Source organism: Anser cygnoides, chromosome 10 (genome assembly GCF_040182565.1).
Source record: "Anser cygnoides isolate HZ-2024a breed goose chromosome 10, Taihu_goose_T2T_genome, whole genome shotgun sequence".
In the NCBI taxonomy this organism is placed as follows: Eukaryota; Metazoa; Chordata; class Aves; order Anseriformes; family Anatidae; genus Anser; species Anser cygnoides.
Genome location: NC_089882.1, coordinates 13,583,921 through 13,609,721, shown reverse-complemented (window position 1 = coordinate 13,609,721; position 25,801 = coordinate 13,583,921). Strand labels below are relative to the sequence as shown.

The window sequence follows — 25,801 nt, the reverse complement described above, 5'->3', positions numbered from 1 at the left end:
GGCATGCCTGGTGCTTTGCAGGCAGGTACAGAGAAAAGATTCTTCCCTCCAGGAAGGTATGGCTTGGATCAGAAGAAAAGATGTCCCTGAAATATGATGGCTAAGATGAGAGATGAGCTGCATTGTAATAGGAAAAAGTTCTTTGCAGGGAGCTACAGGGGGCTTTGGAGTGGGGTCCCTTAGGAGCATCACAAACTTCACTGCCTTTAAGCGCAGGGTGAATTTCTCCGACCTTGCCATCTCTGTGACAAAAATACTCAACACTGTGTGCGCCTGGAGAGAAAAGGTATAAAACCGTTCCGGAGAGAAACATTGCTGTAGACGTGCTTGGTCCCCGGGGAGAAGACGGGAGATGTAACTGGTGACAAATGCTCCTGCCGCCACTTACTGCGGAGCAGCAGGGTGCTCGGCCGTGCTGCCTCGGAGCACGGGGTGCTGTCCCAGCGGCAGCCGAGCAAGGTGCGATGCTTTTCCCACTGCTCGTCTGCTGCAAGGTTTTTTTTCCTGCAAAAGCGGGCGTTTCTGGGTTTTGGCACGGTTATCGTTGCAAAGCTTTGCAGAGGCAGGGTCGGAGTGATGCTGGGGTGGCAGAGTGGGACTGATAGTGCCCATAGCACGTCTGTCTGCCACCTGGGGTCAGGCATCCTGAAAAAAAGGTGTCCTGCCAGCCTGGGGCAGAAATAGTATGTTGAAGGGTTTAGGGGGGCCCTGGGAAGCACGAGGGGACTGCTGCCAGGGTCCTGGCTATAGCAGGTGAAATGGTAGTCCTGCCTGGGACCCCCACCCATGCAAGCCATCCATTTTATTGAATAGTGTTTCCTGTCATCCTTTGTGTCACAGTAAAACCCGGAACGTAGAACTGCTTCGTTTTACCTGCACATCCCGTTATGGCAGCCACAGGAGTTCTCTTCTTCAGGGGGTCTCTTTGTACGTTCACCTCCCATGAGTCCTTCCCCTCAGGGGCCTCGACCTCCACCTAAGCATATGCGGGAGGTTCTCTGTGGGGTTTCTGTGCTGATCAACACTGACTGAAACTCAGAAAAGTTGGCCTTTTTTTCCCTAATATTCCTCTGCATGGAAGGAAGCAGAGCCAGCTTCAGGGGACATCACGTCTAGCAGTGGCATGGATCTCCTGATGGCCAGCTGAAGAGGCCCTCACCTCAGACCACTGTTCTCCTTTCTTCTCGTCAGCGTTCAGGAAATCTCTCCTCACCCTCTGGGTGCGGGTGAGCCTCCTTGTAAAAATGGCCCCAGTATTTTAGCACTAGCTGAGTCGAGCACCACAGGATGGAGCAGATCCTCGTATTCGTCTCCTCAAGCGATCTCGCTGCCATCTGCTCCTAGCCAAATGCTTCAGCCGTGTTCCACCTCAGCGTTCGGCTGATGGTGCTAATGATGCTAATCACCGTACCAGAAACTTCACTGAGCTGTTTGAAGAGTCACGAGGAGTAAAGCAAACATGGGAGGGCCTTGGGATCTCTGCTTCCAGGTGGTGGGAGCAGGCAGGGTTTGCTTGCTGTGGGTAGGGTTTCTTTCCCAGTAGAGGCCCGTGGACCCAAGCGTGGTTTCCTCAAGGACCTCAGGCTGTCTTTTGACTTTGCACCTGTGAACGCAGAGACTGTATCTTGGTCATAAAATGTCTGCTGGTGTCTTTGAGAAGCAGGCCTGTCATGTCCGGCTGGACTGTCCCCGGTAGTGGCTTTTCCTCAAGGGACGGAGAGGCCTTGGGGCTGTGGGGTGGGCCCCTCGCCAGCCCACTGCGGCGTCCGCTTGGTGTAACCCCCCTGCTGCCACGGGATGCTGCCGCTGCCTTCATCCCCTCCGGTTTTGCTGAAGCGTTATATTCTGGTTTCCCACTACGACTCTGGATGACACGAGCCGTGGCTGGGTTCCCATTTATTTGCTGAGCGTGTCGCCGAGGCAGCTGTGGGATGGGCTGCTGAATCTTCAGGTGTCCCAGGAAGTGTGAGGGCGTATCTCACTGGTGGCCACCACTAGAGAACGGAACTGAACAGAGTTCAGGAGGCTGTGTAACTGCGAGGGCTCGAGGTGAGGCTGTCCCGAGTGCGCGCCCTGAACATTTCACTGAATGCCAAGTGTCATCCTTGGCTTGGCGACACGCCGAATTCAGGAGAACGGTAACAAATCCTTACATGCTGCCGCAGGCTTGAAGGATTCCGGCAGATGGGTTTCGCTGGCAAAACAGAGGAGCAATGGGACAGGAAGGAGAAAAAATATATGGTTTAGGAAAGGGTGGGAAGTCCCTCAGAGCGGCGGATCCTGGCTCCCCAGCGTGATCGGCGGGGCTGGGCTCAGGCAGCGCGCTGCGGCTCGGAGCTGCTCCATCGGCGGCGTGTTGCTAATGATGCTGACCCCTCCGCGAAGCGCCGGGAGACCTCTCGGTGAGCAGCAGCATCGTAATGAGCGATGGTGGTGCGGTGCCGCGCCGAGGAAAGCTGCTCCTCGTGCTGCCTCTCCAGAGGCCGTTCCCAGCAAACATCACGGGGGGAGCTCATCCCTTTCTGCCTCTCCCTCTTTCTGACCCGCTCTTCCATTTCTCCTGCCTCTCCCTTGCAGATATTATGCAGATATTGCTAAAATGCCAGCGATCAGCGATCAGGACATGAGCGCGTACCTGGCAGAGCAGTCACGTTTACACCTCAGCCAGTTCAACAGCATGAGTGCGCTGCACGAGATCTACTCCTACATCACCAAGTACAAGGACGAGGTAAGACGGGGCATCAAACCTGGGCTGCGAGCTGTGTCACTTCTGCGTTCTCCCTTTTTCCTATGGATAAATACCCTGTAAAACTGGGGAGGGCACCTCAGTCCGTGCCTGTGCCCGGAGGTTTAGGCGCCCCTCGTGGCGTTGTGTGAGCATACTGGGATCGTGGGGTCGTTGTGTGATCATACTGGGATCGTGGGGTCGTTGTGTGAGCATACTGGGATCGTTCTCATACTGCGTGGGGTCTTCACCTCAGCGTGGCTTCAGAGAGCAGGCTCTGGAGCAGGGTGGAGGTGGTGCACGGGGCTGAAGGCAGGGGGAGCATAGATGGGGTCCAGGCATGGAGCCAGGAGCTGGTCAACAGCCCTGGCCCCGCTGTTGCTGTGTCAGCTTTTATCCGTGGCCCTTCCTGAGCGCCTGTGCTGACAGGCAGCGCTTCATTCCCCTGTTTTCTGCAGGGAGCAATGTAGGAAACACCTATTTTTCTTTCGCTGCGTGTGCACTTGGCATGTGAGCTCCGCGGAGCTGCAGAGCTGGCAGCATTATCTCGGTGTGCCTCTTCTCTCTGCCCTGCCCGCCACGACGCCGTGGTGGCACCTGCACCAGGACTGTAATGCCATCAGCCAGCTCTGCTCTCCGGGGATGCTAGAGGATGCGGTGGCCTCTTCAGTGCTTTCTTTGTGAGCGGTACTAAGGAAGGTTAAAAACCCTCCTGTCGTAATTTATACAAATTAACTTCGCCAAGCACCGCTCAAATCCACACCCTGCATCTTTTTATTAAAGCAATAAAATATGTAACTACAGTAAAATGTAGATCCGTACATATAACGGGATAATACAGGCTTTATTCTCCCAATAAAGCAGACTGACGACTGGTTGAACGGTGGCTCATTTAGGTGACAGAGTGCTGGCACATCCCCTTGCTCAGGGAGAGAGGGCCCTGCCGCTGCCCTAACAGAGCTGGCCCTGGATTTAAGGGCAGTGGCGGGACCATGGTGGCCAAAACCCCTGTGTGGCTACGTGGTGGTCACCGTGCACTGGTGATAATGCTCGCAGGACCTCTGTGCTGCTCCCCAGGGGCCATGGGATGGCGTGTCCAGGAGGCCCCCGTACCTCTGGCTGGTGGGTTGGCCACCGAGGGCTTGTACAACAGCTCTGTGGCTACCATGAGAGGGGATGAAGAGCAGTTTGGAGGATCCAGATCAGCCATCATCTCTCAGCCATCAGGTGTTCGCTTCCTCCAGGCTAAAATTCCCCAATCCTTAAACAAATCTTAGGTGAAAGCAGGGAGGGGACCGCGTGGCATTAAGGAGCTGCTCTTTAGGGACACAGGTCCTCTTTTTGTCAGCTAACTGCAGCCTGACATCTGTTGAGTGTCTTGCTCTCCGAGCATCACAAGTGTGTTCACAGCTCTCAGGAACTTCTTTTATTATTTGTAATGGGATTAATAAATCGCAGCTGTTCCCTTTGTTTGTTTTCATTCATTAAGCACAATTATATGCAGCCCGATTGCACCCTCTTTGATGCAAAATGGGAGAGAATAATTTTTCCTGTTGTTCAGTGCAATAATATGCTGTCATTGGCTGTGAATGAAAATCATAATTAATTTTCATTTGGGTACTTGCATCTTGGTAATCAGTGGTCCTGGCTCCTTGCAGCAGGTGACAAACCTGGGTCTTCTCTCTGTGCTCGGCGCACGTTTCCTTTTGCTGCACTGATTCCCTAAAGGTGGAATGAAAGAGGACCAGGTAGCTGCAGGGGCAGGCGGTGAATCTTTGAGCACCTTAGCTTGCCGTGGTGTCTTACTGGGAGAGGCAAAAAATGAGAATAAAATCCTGTTGAGCTTCTTGGACCAACCTCATCCGATGCCAGCTCAGCCGCCTTTAAGGCACGCGGGGCTTGGGTTTCTGCAGGAGGGTGTCACGGCCAGGGGGTGTCCCCGATGGCAGCTTATGTGACAGCCTGGGAGCTCTCGCAGGGTTGCCAGCCCGCGGGCGCTGCAGCGGCGCTCAATCAAAGGGAGCTGATTCCCCATTAAGAAGGTAGCTGTAGGGCTCCTGATGGACTTTGCCAGCCTCCTAGTAAGTCTATTAATTATACAACAGTTTGTTCCCAATTATGCGGCCAATGAAATGGTTAATCAAGTCCCCTTTGACGGATGCCTTGATATTTAATTGCAAAAAAAATTTGCTCTCTCGACTGGCTCACCCGAGGAGATGAGATTTCTGTCAGCTTTCGTTTTTTTTTACATCGGCTTTTCTGCTCTGCCGGCGCGGTGTTAGTGAGACGAGACTTGTGACGACTGCAGGGCAGCTGACCTCATCCCTTATCCCCACTCTCAGCCCTCTCTTCCACCCCCTCCACCAGCCCTCCCTGGACCAGCGGGTATGGCCGTGTCCCCCGGGGGCAAGGTGACCGTCACCGCCACCCTGCGATCTGCAGGAGGTTGTGCAGAGGAGGGGGTTTCGGTGGAGGAAAGCCATCCTCTCGTGGTCCTGCTATAGCAAGTGCTCCCCTCGCACAGGACCGGGGCTCCCAGCGAGGCAGGCTTTGCTCCTGGCACTCCATCACCGCAGCGTCCGTCCCACGCCGCTGCCAGCCCTGGGGAGACATCGGCGGGGTTTTCTGGAGGCAACCAAAGCTTCCTCGGTGCGGCACGTCCTTTTGGGTTCGTGGATCCACTTTACAGACCGCAGCCAAGCTAGTGCTTCTCCAGGACTTGGTAGCATCACTGGAGTCACGGATGTTTTGGGGAGCTGTTAGTGCCGTGGTTTGGGGGTTTGCCCTGCATTTGACACTAGATGTTCATTGGTTTTCATGTCACCTTGTCCAGCTGGCTTCCCATTAGCTGCAGGTGGCACATCCCCGGTGTTACTGCAGCCTGTGGGTGCTCTCCCTGGGCACCTCTGGCCCCGTTAGGCATGGGAACCGACCCCTGCTGCCTCTCGTGGTTCCCCATCCCTGCATGCCCTTCCTCGTGCTGGAGCTGGGGAGCATGGAGCCCCTTGGGGTGCGAGGGCCCGTCCTCACCCTCTCCTCTCCCCTCTCTCCCGCAGATTTTAGCCGCGTTGGAGAAGGACGAGCAGGCCAGGAGGCAGCGGCTGAGGAGCAAGCTGGAGCAGGCGATCGACACAATGGCCTTAAGCAGCTGAAGAGGCGGCGGCACGGTGCCAGCTTCCCGAGCGGCGGCGGCGGCAGGAGAGGGGCCAGCGAGCGGCAGCCGCGGGCAGGACACTTTGGGGCTGGGGCCGGGCGCACGCTTCCCACCGCCCAACAAGGAAACCTCGCCCGCCAGCAGGGGAAAAAAAAAAATCAAAAAGCATCCCGATGACAGCAGCCACAAGGATAAAACACACCCCCCCCCTCTACGCGCACCCCGATGCAACCGGGATGCGGCAGAGACCTTGCAAAGGGGGCGGCCGAGGAGGAGGAGGAGGGAGCCGCGTGCCCCATGGACCCGCTGGGACCCCCGGGGACCCCCTGCCCCGGGCAGAGCCCCCTGAGCCCGCGGGGAAGGAGGGTCGGGACCGCGGGGCTTTCTAGGACGGCGTTTGGATGTTGTTGTTACTTCGGTGGAGGGAGGGGGGTGGGCTCCTGTTTGTACTGTACTTGACTTGCTCTCCCCCCCTCGCCCCCCAGCTGTCTGCCCCCTCTCCTCCTCCCCCTGTCTCTTTTTCTGTCTCTTCCCCCCTTCTCTCTCTCTCTCTCTGGCCTTCTGCCACTAGTGTTAACTGCTATATTTGCACAATTTACACGAGACAAAATTTTTAATTTAAAGAAAGGAAAAAAAAAAATATAACAAAAAATGGGAGGGGAAAAAAAAAGATTCTAAATTTTGCAACAAACTAACAAAAAAAAACGGTTTTAAAAAATAAGCTAAAGGACTGATGCTGGGGAGATTTGGGGGTGGGGGCAATAGGGGTGGGCAGGAAAGGGAGAAATCCTGAGCTTTGATATTTCTTAAAATACGTCCTGTGCCATGTTTTATTTGAATGTTGTTTAGTGCAAAAAAAAAAAAAAAGAGAGAAAAAAATGAAAAAAAAAATCAAAACAAGAAAAAAAGTGGGAGTTTCGTTAGCTGAGTAGACGCTCTTATTTAAATGCTGCTTGAGTGGTTCCGGAGGCTACGACCTGGCTGAGGGAGACCAGAGAGGAGGGAAGATCCCGAGGTCGGTGTCCCTGTTCCTGGGGATGGCTGAGGGACGGCCCGTGCTGTCTCGGTGTCTGCGAGGTGCTCCGGGTGCTTTTCGGGTGGCGGATGGCTGCGGGTGATCTGGCGCACTCGGGAGGGGACCTGGAGAACCAACCGGCCTGGGTGCTTGGTTTTTCCCTGGGTGCTTGGTTTTTCCCTGGGTGTTTGGCTTTTTCCTGTTGCCTTCCTGCGAGCCACCCACAGCATCAGCGGCTTGGTTTCAGGGTTGGCTCCTCGGAGGGAGAAGGCAGGGACAGGACTGAAATTTTGACTGCATGGTTAAAAACTTTTCCTTTTTTATTTTTATTTTATTTTTATTATTTTAAGCGGGGGGTTCATGTCGTTTTTTTGTGCTGCCCCAGGGAAGGCGCCGGGGTTGGATCATTGCGATCTGTAGGAGCTGTGCGGGGCTTGCCGCTGCCGGAGCAGCAGCATGGGCAGGCAGGATGCGACCCCGGGGCAGGGACAGCCGGAGGAGCTGGGTCCCAGGGGGCTGTGGCTGGGTGAGGAGGAAGAGGCAGGGCGGGGAGGAAGCTCCTCCGCTTCTCATGGCCTTGCTTCAAGCCAGGCTTGTGGCTGGAACTGGGCACCAGCCCATGGAGGGACCAAACACCGGGGCTGTCCTCTGCTCCCCTGCCCTGGGCAGCCCAGGCTGGTGCAGGGTTTCCCACCCCGCATTTACCTTCTTCTCTCTCTCTTTTCCTTCTTTCTCCCCCATTCTCACCCCGTCTCCCCTCCGCCGCCTCCGCCCTTCCCGCGGTTCGTGCCTGCTGGCGTTTCACGGGGCCAGCCGGGCTCTCGCCCCCTTCCAAACGCCAGGTCCGCACGCTTTTCTGCTTTCCTCAAACAAAAAGGTGCCCAGCGCTGCCCCGACTCGGAGCAGGCGACTGAAACCTTCCAAAAACCGAGCAAAACCATCTCCTTTTCTGTCCCGAGAGCCCCCGCTGCTGCCTGGGCCGAGCGGAGGGGACCACGCTCGGCCAGAAGTGGGTGAGCGCAGAAATCAAACCGGGCAGGGGCCCGCCTGGTTTCTGCCCGTTCCCATAAACCGCAAGTTGGGGGGGGGGGGGGAGAGGGAGAAATAATGAAGTTTTTAATTAAAACAAAAAAATAAAAGTGTGTATATATATATATGTGGTTACAATCTAATTCTCGTGCCCCAGTGGGGTGCTGTATAGTTAACTGAAGGAGAATCAAACTGATATAAATATGAAACGAATTTACACAGCCAGTTAAAAAAAAGGATAAAAAGAAAAAAAAAAAAAAAGGATACCAAATGGTCTGGAAGAAATTTCCAAGCATTTCTCACCATGCAGTACAATCGTTTGAAGCCTGCACATCTCTCATTATGTTGTAATTTTGTTTGGTTTGGTTTTGTTTTAATAAGGAGGGAAAGGAGAAGATGCTGATTAAAAACAACAACACCAAAAAAAAAAAAAACAACCACAACAGCAAAAATATTTTAAAAAGAAGTTATAATTGTTTCCCAATCCTACGAACCCCGAGCTGTCACTGGATTTCTGAGAGCTGTGGGCTGTTGCATGACTGTGCTAGATTTTAGTCTGAGTTGATCTTTTTAAGAAACAGAAAAAAAAAAGAAAAACATAAAAAAATCTGCAAGTGTTGAATACTAGAGGTTTGTTTAGACCTGTTATCTATTTTTTTTTTTAATTTGAAGTTAATTTGTCACTTTCTTGTCCAAAAGAAAACAAACAAAAAAAGACTTCAGTGGTTTACATCTCCGGTGTGGTACTCGGAGAGCCTTAAAGGACAGCTGTGCGCCAGCTTCCCCGGGCGCCTTGGTGGGACGAAACCCCCTGGGGGTCCCCCGGGAGGTCCGTGGCAGAAATCTCTGCCCGAATGGTGCCGCAGTGGGCGGGAGCTGCAGCGGTGCCACGGCCAGGCTTGGTGCAGGAGCCCTGCGAGGTTGGCCCAAAGGCTCTGAGCTGCGCCACGAGGATGGCACCCAGCGGTGGTGTCCCCGCGATGCCGTGGGAGGGGAGTGGCTGCCTGGACATCTCCATCCGAAAGTGGCTCGGGTCCTGCTGCTGCAGCGGTAAGAGCATCTGGGGACGCTTTGGTGGCTGCTACGGAGCCGAGCGCGTAGAGTTTTGGTGGTTATTAGGAGGTGGTGGGACCCTCGCTGTTGCTGGTTGGAGAGGATGGAGGTGTTTTTTTTTTCTGAGAGCATCCCCAGGTGGCTTTCTTGGCCCTGGTGTGGGCCTGGGAGCTTGCTGGGGGGCTGTGCCGGGCAGGGTGGCAGTGTCACAGCATCACCGGGTTCTCGGGGCTCCTCTGGCTGCCTGGTGGCTCCCCGCACCTTCCCCAGGGCTGCAGGAGGGAGCCGGGCTCCCCTCGCGCAGCCCGGTGTCCCCAACCCCATGGCAATGAGGCAGAGCCTGTGGTGTAGTCCTGGGGATGGGCTCGCCTTGTCTTCCTCCTGGGGGCAGCCCCGGGGGTTTGCTCCACCCGAGGAACCCCTCCGAGGGGCAGCAGGTCCCCCGGGGTCCCCTTGCTGCTGGTTCCGGGTGCCTCCGTCACGGAGGGTTGCGTCTGGGGGCGCGTTGCAGTGCCGCCCGCAGCCCCCGGCGCTCCTTGGTGCTACCTTTGCCTTTCGCGTGATACCCAGCGTCCTTAATCCTGCAGGCAGCCTGACCTCGCTTTTTGCCCCTGCCTGGGGAAGAAAAAGGTGGGGAGAGGCTGGGAAGCATCCTCCACGGGGTGTCCCATACCGGTGGCACCCTGCGTGCCCCCCGGCCTGCGTTTTGGGGAGGGAGCCGGGAGGAGGCGAGACCCTGCCAGCAGCCAGCAGGTCCCCGCCCGCCCCCGCTTCCCACATTGCCTTTTCAGTCTGAGGTTCCCAAAAAACACAGCCCAGCCTGGAAATGTCCCCGGGCCGCTTGTCCCCATCCTGTGCCTCGGGACGGGGAGCAGGGGATGGGTGGTGGGGTCCCCACAGCCTCACCCGGTCCTGACCAAAGCGCACAACGAGCTGTCCTTTAAGAACGCGGGGCAGGGGGTGGAGGGAACTCATGTGAACCCAGCGAAAGGCAGAGAATTTTAATAGTTTTAAACAATTAAATGGGCAGAAAAAAAAAAATCTGGAGTCCTGATTAATTTTCTGTGATTGTTTCAGACTTGAAGCAACAGGCCAGCGCGGCTGGTCGCACGCCCTTTGATCGTGTAAATATCCTGCTATTTCCTATTTTAATGTTCTTCAGATTTAGTACTTGTAAATAAACACACGCATCAAGGAGAGATTAAACATTTTTGCTAACGCCGGTGTCTGGCCTGTGTTTCTGGGGCGGTGCAGGCGGGAGGAGCGCGCCCCAAAACGGCACAGGGCCGTGCTGGTGTTGTGGGGTGTGCCCTGGGGACCGCGTCCCCGAGTGGCTCAAAGCCCAAAGGGGGGATCTGGCACGGGGGGTACATAGGTCGAGGGGCTGGGATGTGTGTCCCTGCTGTGTGGGGTCGGGGCCGTGGCTTTGGCCAGCATGAGAACCAAAATCCCACCAATTAAGCTGCTTTTTTCCTGTTTTCTTCGAGCCGTTGCCTCTTGGGACCAGTCTCTGGAGAAGTTTGGGTGGCTGCAAGATTGCAAACATGTCTTTTGTCTGCATTTACCGTGTGTATAAACTGGATGGGTTTTGTTTTTCTCTTGTGGTTTTCCTGCTCTCCAGCATTGAGGCCATCAGCAGCAAGCATTGGACCTCCACTATTTTAGCTGTGCTGCCACTGAAGCAATGATTGTTTTGATCTTTTTCCCATCTTAAAAAAAAAAAAAAAAAAAAAAGGTTTTCTTTAACCAATCTTTCAAACACTTAAGGAAATCCTGTTTGTATTGACCTTTGTTCAGACTTGGATGGATTTAACTGCAGGGAATAGGAAAGAGCCCCCCCATCTCCCCAGGTTTTGTCCTTGCCACGGGGCGCGGTGGGTGCGCAGGCACCGCGCCGGGAGCTGCTGGAAGCTGAGCATCGGGCAGGTGGGTGCCTCTCTGCACGGGAGCTGGGCTGAAGTCACACTCTCCAAACGTTTCCATTCTAACGTGTAGCTCAGACAGTTTGAGCCCACTCAGAAGTGGCGTTTGGCAGATCCACGAGCGATTTCTGCAGGGTTTGGTGCTTTAATCCTACGCTTTTTTTCCCCCTTCCCTTTTATTATTTCCTCTGCTGTTTTACTGGGGGGGGGGGGGGGTGAAGCTTTAAAAACCTACCGGTTGGCAAAATAAATGAATATCTAATATTTCACCATCTCTGGGATGTTCTTCAATACCAATCGCTCTGTTTTTTTTTTCCAAGGAGCAAGAGCTGCTGGCACGAAGCCAGGGCCTCCGCCGACAGCTACGAATGTCTTTGTTTGCCTCCCGAGTTCCAGTGCCGAGCTAAGCAGAAAAAGATTATCAGGGCCCACGAATGATTGTGTAATCCACAAATGCACTTTATTTGATTAAATGATAAAAGGCGAACCTCCCTGTGCGGCCCTGCCGCCAGAGACGGCAGCAATCTGGCAAAGCCTTGGCCTTCATCCGCCGCGCGTGGGCACCCGCCGTGGCTGCCCCTCGAGGGCTGGAGGCCCCGAGCTGTGCAGTGCCACCTCGCCCTGGGTGGCTCCAGGTGAGTGGCACGTCCCCAGCTCCTCGGGGTTTGGGACCTCAAAACCCTACACGCACCTTTGTGGGGTCTGAAGGGCTCAGCTGGGGCTTTCTGCACAAGTCCTTTTTTCCTGCAGCATCGCCGTCGTCTCGTGATTTCCCTTTGGACCTCAGTGTCTTCTCTAGCTCCACGGGGATGCTCTCCTGCCTTTGGGTGTCTCGCTCTGGAACCCTTCCTTCATTTCTCTCTCTAATAAATGTGGTGTGGGCCAGGACACGCAAATGGAAGAGCTGATGCTGTGGAAGGCACTGGGCTGGGTGCTGTGCCTCATCTTGGGGCACACCACGTAGGGACCCACAGTCTGCAGCACGGGGACATGTCGTACTCATACCCTGGGGAACACACTCTTGGCTCTCAGGGGACGTCAGGCTGGATGGGGTTTTGGGCAACCTGGTCTAGTGGGAGGTGTCCCTGCTCAGTGCAGGGGTTGGCAACAGCTAATCAACCCAAACCATTCTATGGGCCGTGTGCCCATGGGACAAGGTCAGTCCCCAGTAAAGCTCCTCCTGCCTTGGTGAGGTCGGCTCCAGAAAGACGAGAGGGTTTGACCTGGAGATTAACTCCTCCTTACCTGCCATCCCCCTCCACACACACTTGTTTTCTTGTGAGCACTGATGTGATGAGGTCTATATATATATAGGCACACAAGAGATGTATACATATATATATATATATATATAAAAAACATATAATTATGTATATAATGTAGCATCAATTAAAACCCAGCTAAAGCATTAGCATGGGATGCGGGTGGCAGGCAGTGTGCGGGGCTCAGACGTCCCATGGGGAAGATCAGAGCAGCTTCACATGGCCCTGGGAGGAGAAGGATGCGATGGGGGGTTTCTTTCCGAACAAAGGTGGTGATTAAATTTCTTCTGAGCTGCTAGTTAAAAATAAAAATAAATTCCATAAATTGAGAAGGCAAAGAGGGCTGAGCAGAGCAATACCCCACCTCCTCACCCTGCCTGGACTAATGAAAATCGCAGCCATGCTGGGAAGTGATTGGTTTATGTTTGTTCTTTGCTTTAAATGTAGTGGTAAAAAGCCCACAGTTTGGGGCTTGGATTGGAGGTGAGATCATTAGGAGGTAGCAGGTGATGGCTGATGCACGTTAATGTGCCAAGAGCTGCCAGAGTTTCTCTTTAAAAAAAAAAAAAAAAGGCAAATTATTGCTTCAGGAAAATGACCATCTCCCCTGGTGGAAACAGAGCAGGGGGAGGGGGAAAATTGATTTACCCTGAATTTTGTGGCATTGGATTGACAGCTCTGGAAACACGATCTGTGCCCCTGCGGAGCCGGGGGTGGGGGCTGGCCGGGCAACACGCTGCTGGGCACAGCCGGCTGCCTCTTTCCAGGGGCTGCCCCTTTGTTGAGGCTGGAGACTGCGACTGCGGCTCTCGGCCGTGACTGTCAAGAGCGATTTGTCCATGTGGTGAAGTTGGTCGGGAAACGTGGCTGTTGGCATCTCCCCGTCCCTCTGGTCCCGGATGGCTTGGGTCTCCACAATGTGGCTGGCACGGGTGGCCACCAAGGTCACCCCAGGGTGCTGAGGGAGCCCCACTCCTCCAGGGGCTCTGAAGATGGTGGCCGTGTGACTTTGCGCATCCTATTTCTAGGTGTCTTTACCAGCATTAATGCTGTCGCGGCGGGCTTGGACTGGCCTTCCCCTCCCTCTGCTGGAAAGAAGCAGAAATGTCCAATGTCCTCCCCAGGACACGGATGGGGCCGGGGGACTCGCGCAGTACCCTGGGTGCAGGTGGTGTCCGCGGCTCCGCTTTGCAGCCATGGTGCCACCAGTAAGGAGGCTTCTGGTAAGTGACGGGGAGCAACGTGGGATTATTTCTTGCCTCTCCCCTATCACAAGGGATCCCGATGCACATTGCAAAAGGGGCGAGTAGTTCACAGCCCCCCCAAACCATCCCAGTGAGGGAAACTGAAGCATGAGACCTTGTTTTGCCCAAGGTCATGCAGAAGGGTGCGGCAGGGAAGAAACCACCCGTGACCCACTCTGAAATCTCTTGGAACCAGGCTTTCGTTGCTGTCCCAGATGCCGGGGCCACTTTGGCTGTCACAGCATCCTGAGCTGGAGTTTTATTTCTTCCCCAACCGGACTGATTTTTCATTTTTATTTTTTTTTATGAACGAAATTCTCCCTTCGCAGCTCCTATTCTCTCAGGGGCTCTTCCACTCAGCAGTAGCCCAATTTCCTTTTATAGTTCGTACAATGACTGTCCTAATTACAATTAAAACCAGGAACGCTCTAATCAAATCTTTTACTATTCTAGACAAACTCGGAAAATGAGTAAAATTAGTGACACATGGCAAAAAAAAAATATGTTGGGGGGGTGGGGAAGTGCGTGAGCTGGTGGTAATGCAGATCGGGCATTGAAGAGGGCAGCAGGATTTCGGTGCTCATCTGAAGCCACTGAATCAGCCCCTAAACCCAAATGGGGTTAAGGTAGAGTGATGAGGAATGAACAGTGGGGTCACTGGGGCAGAAGGAAGTCGGTGAGTAAATAACAAGCATGGAGAGGAGCTGGCATCTCCCGCGGCTTGAGTGTGGGGCCAGAGGGGTTTTGCTGCAACGGGAAGTCACGGGGTGGTTATTTTGTGTTTTCTGAAGGGCTGGATGCTCCATCAGGTCTCACAGCCCTGATTTAGCCAGGGAAACCAGGGGTGTTGAGGTGCCAAGGTTTGGGCTCCCACATGTTTGTGTTTGGGAAGTGAGGGCAAAGGAGGTCTCATGGCTCTGCTTCGTGGCACCGTGTTCCCGGACCTCCTGCAGCGGCAGGGAGGCAGAACCAAGGAGTCAAGCCCTTTTTGTATCTTGCCACTCCTTTGGGGTTAGGCTCCTGTTACGGGTCGTGTCCAAACAGCCTTAAACCACAGGGCCGATCCTGCATCCCCACTGGGTGCTCCCACCATGGGAGCAGGCCCGGAGCCGGGCCTCGATCCGGTTCAGTGGCAGCACATTACAAAGGAGCCGGTTGCTCTTCCCCTTCCTCTCCCCCACTCTCCATCTTTATTACTTTGTCAAAGTACTTTCAAGTATAATACTTATGTTTTATAGGTCTGAAGCACGAGATTATTCAATTTGCTTTATAGGCCCAGTTTGATAAATCCACTTGGATGTGGTAATTGAACTGCGCGGCCTGGAGAGGAGGGAGCTTCTGCGGGGGCTTCAGCCTCTGGATGCTGCTGGTGGGAGCATGGGCAGGAGGCAATGAATCCTGGTGGGATTTGCAGGGCAGGGCCTACGTGGGGCCGGCAGTTCTGGGGACAGAACATGGGGAAAATGTTAATTCCTCGTTTGTCTCCTTGTTCTGTTCTTTCTGGCCCACCCAAGCCCCAAGGGCCGTTGAGCCGTCAGGGCCCAAATTGAAATTACAAATTGCACTGAAAGCAGGAGGGTGGACAGGAGTTCAGCGTGACCATGACCAGGAAATTTAAAATGCCTTCAGGAGCAGCATTTGATAATTTGTCCCTGCCCTGTCTGAGCCAGCGGCAGCAGGATTTCTTAATAACCTCCAAAGGATCCGGGGCTGCAGGCAGGCTCCCTGGGCAGAGGAGGCCTCCTGGAAGGGGTTTGGCACTTTTCTGTGGGAAAGGGGCGTCTTTACCTTCACTGCAGAGGCAGAAGAAAGTGCCTTGTGGAAAGTATTGGTGCTTGAGGACTGCTCCAAGGCAGGAAGTGCAAGTCTTGGTCATGAACCACAGGCTTGCAAGGCTTTTGGGAGCCCGGACATCTCCCTCACACCCATCCCACCCTCCTTTGGGAAGATCTGAAGCAAAGTTTTGAGCTTTATACTTATTAAAAAGTAATACATCACAGTGCCTGTGACAACAGGGACTTGATATGAGGACCCAGGAAGCCATTCCCAGCCTCATGCTACAGATGTACTTGATGTCTGGCTCCTCTTCTGAAGTTTGCTAATTGGGCTTGTTCCTGGCATCAGATGAACCTGCTTTGGCAGACCAGGTGTCTTTCAACCCAGCAGTGGCATCAGCTCTCAGAGGGGCAGCTTTCCCCAAAAGCAGACGGTAGGAAAGCTGGAACCAGTCCCTCCATTTGAAGAAGGGCTCATCTGTGCTCATAACTCTCACAAGTTACTGCTCTTATGCTGCAGGAACGGTCGGGGCTTGGTGGAAATAACACAAGTGCAGGGACCTTGCACACATCTGGGTCTCATCTCTAGGGGCACCTTGGCTAGGTTCAAGGCTGCTGTGCTGGCCTTGAATTGGGCTCTTTAATCCAAAAGCTGTTAGAATTTTCCTCTCACTGTTCAATCAAAAAAATAATAATGAATATATATATATATACACTTAATGTTCCACTGAAAGCAATATTGATCCTATGTGACACTGAATGTTTTGCAAAGCCCCTGAAAATGTTGGGAATGTCAATAATTCTTTGTTGTGCTGCTTGAGAGACTTGGTTTGGGGTAAAAAGATGTTAGTTTTTCAAATGAGAACTTTGAAAAATGTTGCAGCCAGGTCCAGCAAGGACCTCGCTAGACAAAGCTGATCAGGTGCGGAGAGGCACCAGTCTCCTGACTTCTGCCTGCTCTGAGAATCTGCACCCTGCTTTTTGCCCCCATAAACTCTGTTTGGAAGGCAGGTTTTAGGAGACAGCCCTGTCTGCTGGTCCTCTGACCGGCACAGAGGCCAGCCCTTTCTGCTCGTACCTGCTGGTCGCGGTGAGGGGAGGCGACACGAGGAGCAGCTGGGACGTGCACCCACAGCTTTGCAGCCTCACTTGCCCACCGTAGCCTGGATTTGCATGGCATCTGGAGGAGGGATGAGGCTGTCAGCCCATCGCTTCTGCTGGAGAAGTTGCCCTTCTTTTCCTCTTTTAGACTTCATCCCCCAGGGCTGTTAATGCAGCTTTTCCCAGAAGGGCTAAATTTAAAGCAAATGGAAGCATATTGTATTTTTGGCTCTGGTAGGTAGAGCTGTATAACACCCTGCGCTCATTACTGCTTTCTCTCTCTCTCTTTCTGTGCAGAGTGTATATCATAGGCTGTCATTGTATTTAAATAATAAAGCAGAACCAGGATTATTTTGTACACTTTTTTCTCCTCTCTGATCTCCCCATTGAAAAATGCATGGAAAGCAACAGATGTTTCGACTTTGTAGCTTGAACCTTCTCAGCTGTTTGAAGATTTGATGTAAAGGTCTTTGAACATCAGTTTCAGAGGAGACTCTCTTAGTAACAGTTGCCATGCAAAATTCATAATTAATGAAGATTTCAGGGTTATGGTGAGTTTTTAAAATGTTATTTCGTTATTATTATTATTTTGCACAGTTCTTAATAAGCTTGGAGAAGCGGCACCATCCAACTGGAAGAAGCAGCCCCAGCAGCACCCTGGTGTGGTGGCACTGCTTGGGGTGCCTCCTCCGGGCTGCTCGGCTTGGTGGCAGCCAGCCCAGCTCTCGGCTTGGCCAGGAGCAACGTGGGTGCTGATTTGGGCAGGATCTGCTGAAAGGCACCCTGTAATTGGGGTTCGGGCTCTTACCTGGGCCGGCTGTATCAAAGCAAGGCACTGATGTGACTCGGAGGGCTGGATTACCCTCTAGTGGCTGCAGCTTACATCAGAGGAGGGAAGCGTGCTCCTTGCAGATGCGCTTGCAATGCGCTCGATGCTCCTGGCTGCAGAGCAGAGGGCGAGCCAGGGGCTGTAGGGAAGCAGACAAAAGTCCTGTGGGAAATCTGGGGTGCAGAGCTGCAGAGCAATGCAGATGCCTGGGCTAGCTACAGTGCAACACCTGCTGCATGTCTGCTGGCACTGGGAGGGATGATTTTGGGACCGTGTGCTGGTGGGATGGGGTGAGCAGTCACGCTCCTGTGGCCACCACACCAGAGCAACTCTTCTGAGTAACCTTTGGGCAATGTTGAATACAGACGTCTGCATCACCATGTGCAAAAAGTGGGGCTCAGGCTGTGATTTGGTTTCCTCTTGGACTTTTTTGGCTTTCCCACATTGCTACCAGGCAGCTGCTCCAGGTATCTCTGCCATGGGGTGATGCCTTCCCTGTCATGCTGTGGGATGGGGCTGGCCCTGGCTGCAGCACCTGCCCCAAACTTTTCCACTGGGTCCACCCTCTGTTAATGCTCTAGGGACATCTGGGCTTAGGACCAAGTGGCGATCCCCTGGTTTCAAGGCAGGACAGGAGGGACTTTGTGGCGTACTTCACATCAAGCTAGCTGGTCCGCGGGCCTGTGCAGGCAGCTCTGGTTGTGCTGTGACTCTGACTGTCCCCAACACCCCCTGGGAGAGGCAGAGGCTCAGCAATGTCAGCAATGGCCAGTGACACTCAGCTGCCACCAGCAAGCCACCACTGGCTGCCGTAGCAGAGGCATCAAGTCATGCATTTAATTGGTGTCTATTGGATTTTTTTTCCTGCAGCTACAGCTTGCGCTACTTCTTGTGACATCCACGAGAAGCGGCGATGTGGGTTTGTTTGTGAGTCTGACTCGGGGGGGTTCTCCACGCTGGCATCTGACCCCTTCCCCCCACCCTGACGGCTGTTTTTCTGTGTCACCGGGCTGCAATAAGAGGATGCTTTAGGGTCATGGGGCTGCGGGTTGGGCAGAGGAAGGAGAGCCCAGCCGTGCCAGCTGGAGGGGCAGCTTGGGGGACGTGCCACTCTCCTTGCTGCTGGTGCCCCAGGACGTCGTGGCAAAGCTGTCCTCCAGCACAGGAGCTGCAGCTGGGCCTCCGCTATGTCACCGCCGTGTCACCGCCATGTCACCGTGTGCCCCAGCTGCTGGATGAGCTTCGGTGGCTGCAGGGGCAGAGAGGGCAGGCTCGGTGGCACTTGTCCAGGTGCGGTTGTGCTGGATTTTCTGCCTATTGCTGGACGGGGCAAAGTCTTGGTGGCTCTGGGTATGGGTAGACAAGCTGGGACCTAACAGAGCTTCTCCCTCCAGCACTGATATCCATTTCTCCATCCCATCAGGGAGGACTGGGCTGGAAATGTCTGAATTGAACATTTCAGAATTGAGGCTTTTCAGAAGCTAAATCCACATTTCTCAGCTGGATCTGGTCTCTAGGGTAAGTGGAATCAGCCCCCACAACAAGAACCCCGTGGCCGTAAGTTGAGGGCTTGTTGAGGGGGTTGGTTACTGCTGCTCAGCTCCCACATTGGGCTTCCCAGCCCCGTGTTTCTGCTGGTGTTCCCAGAAGAAAGAGGAGAGAGGCTTGAATTGGAGATGCTGGGGTTGGCTCCTTGCTGTGCCTGTGTGCCTGCTAGCCTGCTTGTTGGGGCTCTGGGCACTGTGCTCGCCCCGCTGTCCTTCAGGGAACGCAATGCAATAGATGGTGACAGCCGCAGAGCTGTCAGACCCAGCCTGTCATCCTCAGCCAACGCAGTGGAGGCCTCTGGGGCTCGCTGCCCACCCGCCCGACCCCCTGGCTGGGCTGTGTGCATGTGAGGGGCGTCCTGGTAGCTCTTGTCCTGCTCTTCCCCAGACTGGTAATTCACCTCCTTGTGCAGACATCTCGTTGTCCTCCTGGGAATCTTCTCCCCTTCCTCTCATCCTTCCCTCGTATTCATCTCTGCTGCGGTGCTGGACTCCAGCCTGAGCAGAAAGTGCTGGTGGCATGGGCTGAGGTGTGGTGAAGGTCTGTGAAGGTCAAGGGGGCTTCCTGTGGGAGTTCAGCTCCTGTCCAGGAACTTTTGGGGGATGTCAGAGGCCAGGAACTTCTCCCAGGGAGCAGCTGGAGTGAAGCTGTTGTGATTTTGGGGAATGGAGAGAAGGGTGCATCTGTGTTTAGCCAGTTTCACTGGGGGAAAGAAACCAAAAAAAAGAAAAAAAAGAAAAAGGCCATGCTGCATTTTATACACTTCATTTTTATTGACCTTTATTTGCAATACCATGAAGAAACACTTGAGCAAACCGCAATGGCCCGCATTCCTGAAGCTGGGGCAGCCACCTCCAGCCACTTACAACAAGAAGGCCCTGCTCCTCTTGCCCCCTTTGCCTCTTGCACCCCTTAACTCTTTCCATCCAGTCTCTGCCTCTCGGACAAACCCAGCTCCAAGGGAAGGGAAGGGAAGGGAAGGGGATCCTCTGTGCCCTGGCAGCGGCTGCCTGCCCCTCTGCAGTGCTGCACCAGCCCTGGCTGACCCCGTCTCCCATAACCTGCCGTGGCAGACGCGGCCTCGCAGCCCCGACGGGCTCCGTGCTCGGCAGAGGGGAACGGCTCCGGACTCTAATCCGAGCCGACAGATTGAGGGCACGCGCCCGTGGTGCAAGCGGCGGAGAAGGGCAGGGGAAGGGGAGGGAGCGCGGGTGGGCAGGAGGGAGTTGGGGGATCCGTGGGGATGTGTGGGGACTGTCCCCTCTCTGGGGATGTTGGAGGTGCTGGGGATGGTGAGGGATGTCACCCAGCACGATGGGTGGGCTGGCTGTGGGCTGGGACGTGGTATTGTGGGGCAGCATCCTGTGCAGTTTGCTCAGCTGTTGTGGTTCAGGGTCCTGGACCCTGCCAAAGCTGAGGGAGGTGGAAGGGAGTCTCCTTGGGACGAGGAGCAAGGGGAGTGAGTGCTGGCAGCCCTAGGGGGTCAGAGCACTGGGGTTAACCTGTCTGAGCCCACACCGAGCTACTGAAGTGTGCAGGCAGCAAGCAGGGGAGTGGGAGCTTTTATTGCTGAACATCCCCTGCGGCCATCCCTGGTGTGTTCTGCCAGCCTGGACTTCATCTGCAGGCTTAGCAGGGTACCAGCACCCACAGCCCGGCAGGTGATGGATGAGCAAGGGCTGTGCTCGTCCCCCGGCGCTGGCAGGGCGCTGGCTCCCAGCGGCAGGTGCTGGGCCAGGAGCTGCACTGAGGGGCTTTGGTGGGTGCCGCAGGTGGGCACGCAGCACGGCAGTGCAATGTGCTTTCAGTGGGATGGCAAGGGATTTCGAGTAAGTCCCCTGAGGAGCAGAGCAGACGTGGGCACGCCAGAAAGGCAACGGCTTCCCTGGAGCCTGGGGCGTTCGTGTTGAGGAAGGCACAGGAACATAAAAAGATCCCCTCAACAAATGGAGGGCCATGGCACATCAGTTTCTTTTCACAGTGTCTGGTGGTTGTTGCAGGAAGACGTGGTGCAGCCGTCTCACCAAAAGACCCCCTGGCTTTGGGGTACCTGGGTCTCCCCGTAGCAAGGAGACAGCAGGAGCTAAGACGAGCTGTTTGCTCCCTGCGGGCCCCTGGGGTGCTGGTGCCTTCTCGTTTTGCTTAGGCTGGAGATGGCTCATTTCTCTTTCCTTCCAGGTAGGCTGATATTAAGAGAACGTTGAATGACTCTGAAGGCATCTGCTCCTAGCTGGTATTTCTTGGACGCATCTGAACTGTACTACACGTACAGGCGCCTAAACTCTTTCCCTGCTTGCCGTGAGGGGCACAGAGGTGTCTGCAGTCCCCACAGCTCTGGGGACCCTGCTCCTCATGCCTGGATTTCCAAAGGTGATGTCTCCACGGGGTGGCAAACTCGGGGAGAAGGGCCGGGAGCTGCATGGCCCCAAGTGCTGGGCTGCTCTGTTGCAAATCCTGTTAGTGGTGAAGAGGGATGAGAGGGAGAGAAGTGTGGAAAGAGAATCAGCTCCAGACAGAATATATGTATTTTTTGCCTGCTCCTCGGGAGACTTTTGAGAGTCTCAGAGCAGCATTTCACATAGTTACTCAAGTGGAACTGCTCTGAATAAATAGTTGCATTTCAGCAGTGGAGATTTAAAACCCAGGTCTTGGCAATTTCTGGCTGCTGAAAATCCCTTGCTATTTTTCAGAGTAGTGGGTGTGTTAACCTCAGTACCTTGGCCAAATTCCCAGCTGGGAACCACCTCATAAAATCCCTTTCATACTCCTAGCAGGCTCCATCTTAAAACTCTTTCCTTCCACCCTTTTTTTTTTTTTTTTTCTCCTCCTTGTTTGCCCCAGCTGCCTCACTGCTCTGGTGAGGCGTCATTCTGAGCTTAGGCATGTTTCTAGCTAGTTGATATATTTTTAGCACTGGTGTCATCCTTCCACTGCTTTTCCCCTTGTTTACAGTCAGGATGGAGAGAGTAATCGCATCTCCTTCAGCCAAGAAAACAAAAAGTTTGTGTCCCCTCTTAGGCCACTTCCTAATCATAGGTTATCCTGGCAGCCTTTCTTTGTGTCTGTTGCTGTCCTTGAGAGTGGGCGACCTGCTTGTTGCTGTCCCCTTCCCTCCCAGTCCTCTGCTGCTGCAGCACCAGATCCCAGGCTGGCTCTACATCGCCTGGGCTCTAAGCCTCCTCCTCTGTACCATAGCAAGTCACTTCTCATCGTGCCACTGCATTAAACGACTCACTAAAATGCAGATTTTCCTTTATTAAGGAGATATTATCAGAAAAATAAGACAAAAATGGTAAGAGTCTCCGTACAGGATAGTCCAGCATCCCCCAGCCCACCCCTGCCTTCCCTTCTTCCCTCTCATACTGGGTTGGCAGCTGCTCACATTGCTTTATCATTCTTTCTTCCACATTTTCTGTTCTCCACCTCCTTACTGATGGATTTATCAAAGGTCTGTCATATCATGGGCTAATTCCACCAGGACTTTGGTCTGGGGGCTATCTGGGGGCCCCATCACTTGATCACAGGAAGATCTTGGATCCTCGCTTCCCTCTCAGCTGTGGTAAGAACATTTTCCATGTTGGTTACCCAGCCTAGTTCATATGTTTACAATTAATGTCCCTGTCCAGAGCTGCCGAGAAGAATTCATTTAGTCTTGGGGTCTCACCTAGACTTTCTGTGAACTCTCGTTCCCTGTCCTGCATCACAGCACTGCTTGTTCTGTCTTTATTATCTTTGTGTTTGTATGGCTGGAGAACCTTTCACTATTTGTTTTAATATACTTCCCAAGGTCTAACTCAGTTTGACTTCTGGCATTTCTCACTCTATCTCTGTTCTTCACAGCCCCTACAAACCTTCTTTCTCTGCTGCTTAATCATTTTCCTTTCTATGCTCTTTCCTTACTACTTTTGTCCCTATTACCACATTCATTCCAGCAAGTTAGGAGCTGCTCCTTGAGTGTTTTTTCCACCTTTGGGATGCAGTCTCCACAGAGTTTTTCACTTGGTTTAAAGAAGCTTGAACCTCCCTTTTATATCCAAGACATGGGTTTGCCCTTTTGAAACCACGAACCTTTAGGCGACGTTCTGCTCTTGTTTATCTGTCTGTTCTGTTTAAAATAAGTCAAAATACAGCATAAGTTTAAAATAAGTCACCCTGTCCAAGGTTATTTTCCAGTTCCATCTCTTTTGTGGTGTTCTTATCACTCATCCATGCTGAGTCTAAAACAATCTCACTTCTTGGTGCTACATCTGCTGCTGCTGTTCCACTTCTTGGGCATGGTAACTTGGATATCTGGACCCTACCGTTGCAGAATTTTTTTTTTTTTTTTTGTCTTCATTTGCCCAGTTAGTCTCCCACAGTAAGTATTTTTCTGATAGTTTCTCTCTTTCTAATGGTGGTAACAGAAATTTCCATGTCCATTCAAACCCATTCCTGCTGCTCCAGGGAGGACTTTCAGCACTTTCCTAACAGAGCTGCTTTTATGTCCTTTGTCCAAATGATGCTGACACTGAATGATCTTCCTCTATTCTCTCATATGTCTTCATCCATTAAGTTGGTGAGGACGTTGCTGCCTTGCCACTTCCCTGGTCCCACTTTTCTTGAGGGGAGCAAAGCCCTGCTAGTTTTATTGCTTGTCCTGGTTTCTGTCACCTCTCCAGCACCAGGGTCAAGCTGGGCACCAGCAACACAGAATTTTCTTCTCTTCTTCAGCCTCCTTGTGGCTCAGGCTGTTGAGGACAAACTGCTGGAGCTGCCCATCCCACCAAATCCCCAGCTGGCTCTGCCTCTCTGGTGCGATCCTCTGATGACCACGAGCCTGGAGCCAGCAGCTCCTTCTGCTCATACAGCTCCTGCTCACCATCAGCAGCTGTGCAGAAACATGCTTTCCTCTGAACCTTTTCCATAATTACCTTCTTTTTTTTTTTTTTTTCTTTCTTCTTCTTTTCTGTAGCATATTGTCAGTGTCTTCTAGTCTCTGAGCCTCCTGGGAGCCTGAGGAGGAAACAAGAGCTGATTTCTTCTGGAAAGGGGATGAGCAGCCTCCAACTTGCCAGCCCAGGTGGATTATCTTGTCCTTTTGGTTTTAATAAGCTGTGCAAGACTAAAGAGTGACTGTGGCTTAGGCTTTTTTTTCCCCTTGAATTTACCTTGGCACATAATTGGAGTAAGAACAAAGGATGCTGGGTCCTTGTGCACCACTGCCTTTCACACTAACACTGGTAGGAAACCTATTAGCAAATCTGGCCAGCGGATAGAGACCAAGGGGTTTGTGGTTTTGAGGGACTTACATGTTGTTAAACATTTTGCAGTGTTTGAACTGTTTGTATGTGTTGGGCTTGTTTTCTTCCCCTTCCCCTCCACTTCATCTTCACTGTCTCCCTCACCACAAACCTGATTTTAAAAGTACATGCACTTATTAATTTATGAGCTGTGGTCAGTGCTGTGGGAAGAGAGACTGGGAGGGAAAGGGGTTTGTGCACGTGGCAGGGCCATAATGAGATCAGGGATGGAGGATGCTCTGCGTTTGGACTCCTGCTTTTTCTGAGACGCTTGATCCTCAGAAGAATGAATATAGCACACGACAGCTTCAGCTCCCCAGCAGCTTAATATTTCTGTGGATGATTGATGGCACTGTGTACAGGACCTTCCCACGTAAGGGTGGGCAAGTGTAGACCACAAATATCCTGTGTTTGTGGCTGATAACAGGGGCTAGAAGAGGACACAGGAGGAGAGCAAGACCCCAGTGCTCTCCTCTGCTTCCCAGGGCAGCAGTGACCACAGCCTGGGGCAGGACAGAGCAGAGCTGCCCCTTCCTGCTGCTCCTGCACGGCCCACACGGCTGCAGCGTGTCGCGGTGACTTGGCAGGGGACGCACGTCCCCTCTGCTCCCAGCTGGAGGCCACAGTGCTGGCAGGTACAGGCACTGCCTCCTGCGTGGCTAATTGCATTTGCCTTAGCTAAAAAGCAAAAGATAAGAAAACCGGCGGAAGCGGAAGCGTTATCCTGATTTTAAATACTGTTTGCATCTGGTGGCATTTTTACTGTAGCCCTACTGGAACTTTGCAAACGAGATCGATTTTCTCGTTTAACCCTTCGCCCCAGCTCTCAGCGCAGAAGCAGGTTTTGCTTCTCACAAGCCCCGCGGTGCCCTGGTTTCCAGCAGCCTCTGAATATGCAGTCTGTGAGTAAGGAGGTGTTCATGCTGGGTTGTTGTTCGTGGCTCCTCCAAGAGCCGAGCTTGCCAGCCTGTTACTGCAAAGCTGTTCAGGAACGTGGCAGCGCTGGACAAACAGGGCTTGTGGTTGAAGGGCTTCTCGGGAGAGCTCAGCGGCGTCTAGTAGAAAAAGCGCAATTAGCGCTCGGGCATCTGGGATGTGTTAGGACTCCTTTGACACATGGAGAATCATATGGATTTTTCCAAAGAGATGTAAAAACAAAAAAAGACAGGTCATCATCTGGCCTTTCTGATCTCAACATGCATCCCATTAACTAAAGGAAAAAATGTTGCAGGGAATTCGTGAGCTGGCTCAGTTGCGTGTGGGAAAAGATAGAAGTTGGGGAGGGGGGAAGCACTGCGTTAAATGTAACCTCCATATGCCCATTTAGGATTTAATAAGAGAGTTACCACATCGCTAGTAAGTGACAGCTGGTTATTGGAAGCATACGCTGAAGCTGTGGATGATCTGAAGGCAAAGCTGATGCTTAGCTATTCATACACCCATACATCTGCCTTTAATAATGACTTTTAATTTTGTTAACATGCATTAACGAGCTTATTAAATCAAAATAAAATGGGAATCTTACTCTTAATGCAACCACACAAAAAGGACCCAACCCCAAACCCTGCCTCTCTGGCTCTAGCCCATGGTTTCCTGGGTAAAAATGTTTCCAAGGGTAGGTTTAACCCAGCATGTCATTCTGGCAGATTCACGGTGATTTTATTTCCTCTCTCTACCATTTCCACCTTTTCTTTAACTGTGTATTTCCTTGCTTAGCCCCCTCTAGAGCTGTATGTGTACGGTGCACAGCATGGGCGGGAAGTTCAGCCCAATTCGAAGTTGTTCGATCTAAAAAGCAGGCAGCGAGCATCATTTCGACTGACTCTCTCAGCAGAGGCAGCACTTCTGGCCTCTCTAGATGAGTG

The 25,801-nt window shown here is 53.0% G+C and overlaps 1 protein-coding gene across 3 annotated transcripts in view; it reads left to right on the top strand.

Moving 5' to 3' along the window:
* Positions 1–10,194, top strand: part of PLXNA1 (plexin A1) — a 110,786-nt gene extending 100,592 nt beyond the window's left edge. For all 3 annotated transcript variants that reach the window (XM_067003462.1, XM_067003461.1, XM_048069038.2), the window contains exons 31-32: positions 2,578–2,728; positions 5,782–10,194. In XM_067003462.1, the coding sequence (XP_066859563.1) occupies positions 2,578–2,728; positions 5,782–5,877 (247 nt within the window). In that variant the 3' untranslated portion in view covers positions 5,878–10,194. The remainder of the gene's footprint in view (positions 1–2,577; positions 2,729–5,781) is intronic.
* Positions 10,195–25,801: the final 15,607 nt, after the last annotated feature.